At 38.2% G+C, this 5,054-nt stretch overlaps 1 protein-coding gene across 1 annotated transcript in view; it reads right to left on the bottom strand.

Annotated features, from left to right (window-relative positions):
• The window catches only part of PPID (peptidylprolyl isomerase D), a 14,916-nt gene extending 10,128 nt beyond the window's left edge, over nucleotides 1–4,788 (bottom strand). Inside the window, exons 1-3 of the mRNA XM_009587191.1 lie at nucleotides 4,755–4,788; nucleotides 3,619–3,759; nucleotides 3,057–3,163 (exon numbers count right to left, since the gene is read on the bottom strand). Coding sequence (XP_009585486.1) covers nucleotides 3,057–3,163; nucleotides 3,619–3,759; nucleotides 4,755–4,788 — 282 coding nt within the window. The remainder of the gene's footprint in view (nucleotides 1–3,056; nucleotides 3,164–3,618; nucleotides 3,760–4,754) is intronic.
• Between the last annotated feature and the right edge of the window lie 266 nt (nucleotides 4,789–5,054).

Genomic DNA, 5,054 nt, shown 5'->3' with positions numbered 1-5,054 from the left:
GTTAGAAACCCTGCGGGACGGCAGCCTCCAAAACAAACATCTGACATTTTGCATCATGGTTGCTGGCAAACAAGTTAATCAGAAGGGTTCCCCCATAGGAGATTTTTGCAAACGCCATTTGAGGCTGGTCACTGATTCACTGCCCAAGAGGCAGAGTAAGACTTGTAAATCTTACTGGTTTGGGGTTTTTTTTCAATTACAACTAATGCTAGACAGCGATGGTTTGTAAACAAAGAGCCAAGTAACAATAAGCTCTGGTGTTACCTTACACCTGCAGGTTTACCTTTTTTCTGTAAAGATTTGGAGGACAAGTTGGAAAGTTACGGACAGCAGTCTGGTGGCTCCGATCTTCACACTTACATGCAACCTCATTTAATTTGGAACCAAGTCTCAACACTAGTCCCATGATGAGAGTCCCTATTTATAAACAAAACTGTTGTCACTCATGTATTTTTTTGCCATGAGTGTTTTGAAAAACACTGCAGATAGAGTGTCTTTCCCATGATGGTTTCTGCTTGTCATTTTGTATGCTTATAAAGCAAGTAAAAAAGTCTGGACAAAACCAGATCCTCTGATGGATTCAAGGCTTGCAAAACTATGCCATGATAACAACACTGCTTGAGGACTGTGTAAGTTGGATGTTCCACAACAGCACAGCCATTAGCTGGAGAAGTGACACCAAAAAAAGCCTAGTGGGATTGATCTGACATGGTAAGCTGACTACTGACAAAGTCTTGCAGTTTATTGCAATTTACAGGAAACCATACAAACAACACAAGAACAAAGAGGTAGCTCCAGTGTCCTCAAGTGTCAATAAAAACAACTCATTGTTGTCCGAGACAGTGGTTTGAGGACGCTTCGCAGGACTGCTAGGTTAAGTGCAAGATGCAGTGAACTTCTACATAGCAGAGGCATTTCAATTCCCACTAAAATGCTAACATGCTTGGCCAACAGACGATGGGAATTGAGCTCCCAGACTCTGTACAAGATCCAAGTGAGTTCTTCAACTCATCCTTGGCACGTTGACAACTTTTGTCATAGCTGAGCAGTCAGAGAAGTACAGAAATGGGGATCATCTGCATTCCAGATCTCACTTGACAGTGCAACCAAAAAAGTAACGATGACACAAAGTCTCCTTCTTCAGGGAGCTAGAGATTCTGTGACAAGGACCAATGCAGAAGAGTAACTTTAAGCAGCAGTGCTATGGGCACCACCATAGCAAGTGTCAGACTTCAGAGAACATCTCTCACAACTGTAATTAACTCTATGGTGAATGCTGGAGCTACATTCCATCTGTTGCTCTGAACTTGGTAATGGACTTTGATGCCTGATTAGTGGAGGACTGCCATATTTTTCTTTTCCTAAAATACTGTTTGGAGGCAAGCACAATTGCAGTCAGGGCTTTGTTTTAACCATGGGACAATGATGTCAGTAAGTATTTTAGTCAGTGTTGTTGAGGAGTATTCATATGCTATCACATAATAACACGACATGAAAACAATTAATGCCAATGCTGAGAATCGTTACACCTACAGCAGTGGGTGTCCTGGCTGTTGCAAGGTGTACTTGCAGAACATGTTATTTTTGTTGTTTCCAAGTAGTAATCCCACTCAGGTTCAAGATGCAATTACTGATAGTTTAAGCACAGGGGATTTTTTCCAGCCACACAGCCCTTTATGTACAACTGAGAACACAGATGAGCACTCAGAACAATTATGTGGTTGCCACTTTTCTCCAGAATAGCTAAGTCTGCTAGCCAAAAAATGTAAGTCACAGTGTACAGGTGATACTTAAAATTTGGAGATTTTCAAATACTGTATAAATTGTAGGCTTAAGGTACACAGACTTGCTGTACAGTATGGTGAAAAGCAGTCTTCTTCCCTTTCTGGAATACCCATTTTTAAAGAAAGGTAGAACTAAAATGCTTAAAAAAAAGATTTAAAAACACAGAAGGCAAACATTTCTTCTTCAAAAGCATAAAAAAGAAGTCAATCTTAAGTCAAAAGACAGACCCTGGAAGCATCAGCTGCATTTGATTTTGATGACAAAGAAAAGCCTGAAGAATGGTAATGGACATTTTGAAGGTTATGCCTTTGTAAAAGAAACAAGAAAAGACACAAGACACATCCTGAGAAAACTGTTGTTCAAAAATTGTACTTGTTGTGTGTGTAAAGCACATGCACCTGCTGTCTTCCTGATGTCACTCGATGTTGATTTTGAGGACAAAGACTGTTTTAGAATTTCCTACTCTCGCAGCACAACTCCCTCCTCTCTTCCCGCAGCTGGGCTGACAAAACTGCTTGTGGGACTGCGCTAATGGTTGCTAGTAATGAAATGGTGAGCTCTGATACAGGAGTGGGAATAAGTAATGGGAGGGGTAGGAATTTCTGCCATCAAAGCTAGCATCTCTTAAAATGACATCCTCAAATCGAGACCTTAGCATATTCAAAAACTTGCTTTTTTCACAGCACATTTTTCCAACATTTTGGGTGAAAAAAAGCCATTTGTAAGTAGCCTTTTACTTCTCATATCATTGAAAATAACTGTAGTGGGGAAAATGCTTTCTTTTAAATTTGGATTAATTCTGCAATCTACCATGGATTCCCCACTTCTTAAGAAAGGTATTTCTCACATCTAATCTTATGAATGTTATTAGTACCTGAAAAAAAAGCATAAAATCCATTTAATGCTAACATACTGTATATGCTTCAGAGTGACAAAATTTGCCACTCTTAAAATAATATCCCTACTTTGATGAGAACTAAAATATTGTTTCAAATTGATTTCTGATGGTGCAATTAAAAAGAAAATTTAAACTCTGGTTGTCCTTGCCTTAATGAGGTTGACCTCATTTTGTATGTATTCATACATGTATTTGTTCTGTATTCAACAAAGACTTTAAGGACAAACTAGTTTTGGGCTTTTTTGCTGCATTCTTTCCACTGCTTAAAAATACGTTAACCTTGGACTAAAGAGCGCTAATTCTGAACTTGAAGAAAAATAAAAATCACTGAAACTTCAAAAACTGAATACAATTATTATTTTCAATACAGTACCTTGTAATGAAAGTTTTCATCTTCAAATTTTTCACCATATATACTTTCTCCACCTGTGCCATTTTGGTTTGAGAAATCTCCACCCTGAACCATAAATTGCTTAATAACTGTAAAAGAAAATAATTATAAAATATAGTAGCAAGGCAGGAAAGGCATGAAGAAAAACAATCCAGAGGTGAAGAGCAATCCCTGTCACCAGCACCTGCGCCTACATAAAATCAAAAACCACATTTTATTTATCAAGTGTCCCCTAAGTACTCCTTTTCAGTTAAGCAGACATCACTTGATATCTAATCCTTTACCTGAAATCCATTTCAGCCTATTTACAACTCACAGTGAACTAGTTTTACTATTACTAACTTACTAGTAAATTTATGATTTACTATTGTCAATGCATGGTAAGAACATCTAGTCATTAGGAGGATCAAAAAGTCAAAAACTTACTTTCAGTCAAGTTATTTCTTAAACAAGTGCTCCAAAATATTATTTAACATTATTTCAGACACTGATAATGGAGGACTTCCGTTACCAACAGGAAAACAGAGGATTTCATAGAACTTACTTCTGTGGAAAGGACATCCTTTATAATGGAGAGGTTTTCCAGTCGTAGGCCCTGTTCCTTTCTCTCCTGTACATAACGCACGAAAATTTTCAGCAGTTTTAGGTACAACATCAGCAAATAATTCAAAGACAATGCGTCCAACTGAAATGACAAAGAGAGAATTAGACATATTTTTAAGTCCCGTCCTTGGCATTGTGATGTGTTGAGCATTACAGCTCAAAGGAAATTAATGTTTCGGACTTGATTATTTTTATTTACATTTTGGGGTTGTTCCATGGTGATCGCTGGCAGAGTTACATTAGGTATTTAGCAAGGTTATTACAACAATGAATTCCACTATCAAGAATAATTTAGGGGGAATAAAGACAGATTCTGCCAAAAACTACCAAAAATGCCAAATACATTTTCTGCCAAAAAAATGTGCGTGGGAAATCACACATACATATATTAAAGCCAAATTATGTATTTTAACATGCATATTTACTTTATGTCTATTTTAACATACATATGTAGCTTGTTCAATCAAAAATAGATACAATAAAAAAGACGGTTTTGTGGAGACTTTTATTTGATAAAAAAACTTATGCCAAACACGTACACCAACCTTACTCCTCATTCTCTTAAACCCAATTTTACTAAGACACAGTAATACTTAACATGCATACAAATAATGGCTATTTACAGTTACAGACACTACAAGCAACCGTTAAATCAAAAAATGTACATGTTTTAACTAAAGGAAGTGAAACCTGGGTAGCTAACAGATCCTATAATAATCCATAAATGGATTCTGTGTCAAATCCATCTTTTCACAAACTGGCTTCTCGGAGAGCTATTTCTTACTCCTAGCAGCCACCATCAGTTGATGCTCCTGTTTTCTCATCAGCCTCACAGTCAATTAGTTAACATAACTTCACTCTACCGGAAGCCAAATGTAGATATATTAATTCTAATTAATACAGGAATGAAAACAAATTAGACAACTGAAAGTCAATAAAAGGTAAATCATCTTACGGACTTTCTTCTTTTATTCTTTTGAGTAGCAGAATGAATAAACAAGAGGCAGTATCTTGACAAAAAGGCAGCATCTATCGTCACACATGCAAATTTTGAAAACCTACGCTTTCAAATATTACCCCAGCTTCCATGTTGTTGTTTTCTTATTTCCATTTTGACCGTTTGCCCAGATTTTAGAATGACGTCTGGCAAGACTGGCGATGCCAAGAGAACAACCAGGACTGCTGGTTTGCGAGAGCTTTTACCTCCGCAGACCACCACGGCCCGGCGCACCAGGTAAGGCCTGGCACACCGTGGCACATCCGCAGGATGTGGCGGGGGTGGCCACGGCTTGAAGCCGGGAGTCGCAGCCTGACAAGAGGGACGCTCCAATCGAGGCCGAGCTCGGCACGCCGACAGCACGTGGAAGTACGTGTGCA

Source organism: Fulmarus glacialis, unplaced genomic scaffold, assembly GCF_000690835.1.
Source record: "Fulmarus glacialis isolate BGI_N327 unplaced genomic scaffold, ASM69083v1 scaffold34501, whole genome shotgun sequence".
NCBI lineage: Eukaryota > Metazoa > Chordata > Aves > Procellariiformes > Procellariidae > Fulmarus > Fulmarus glacialis.
This window is presented reverse-complemented; position numbering and strand designations above follow the sequence as displayed.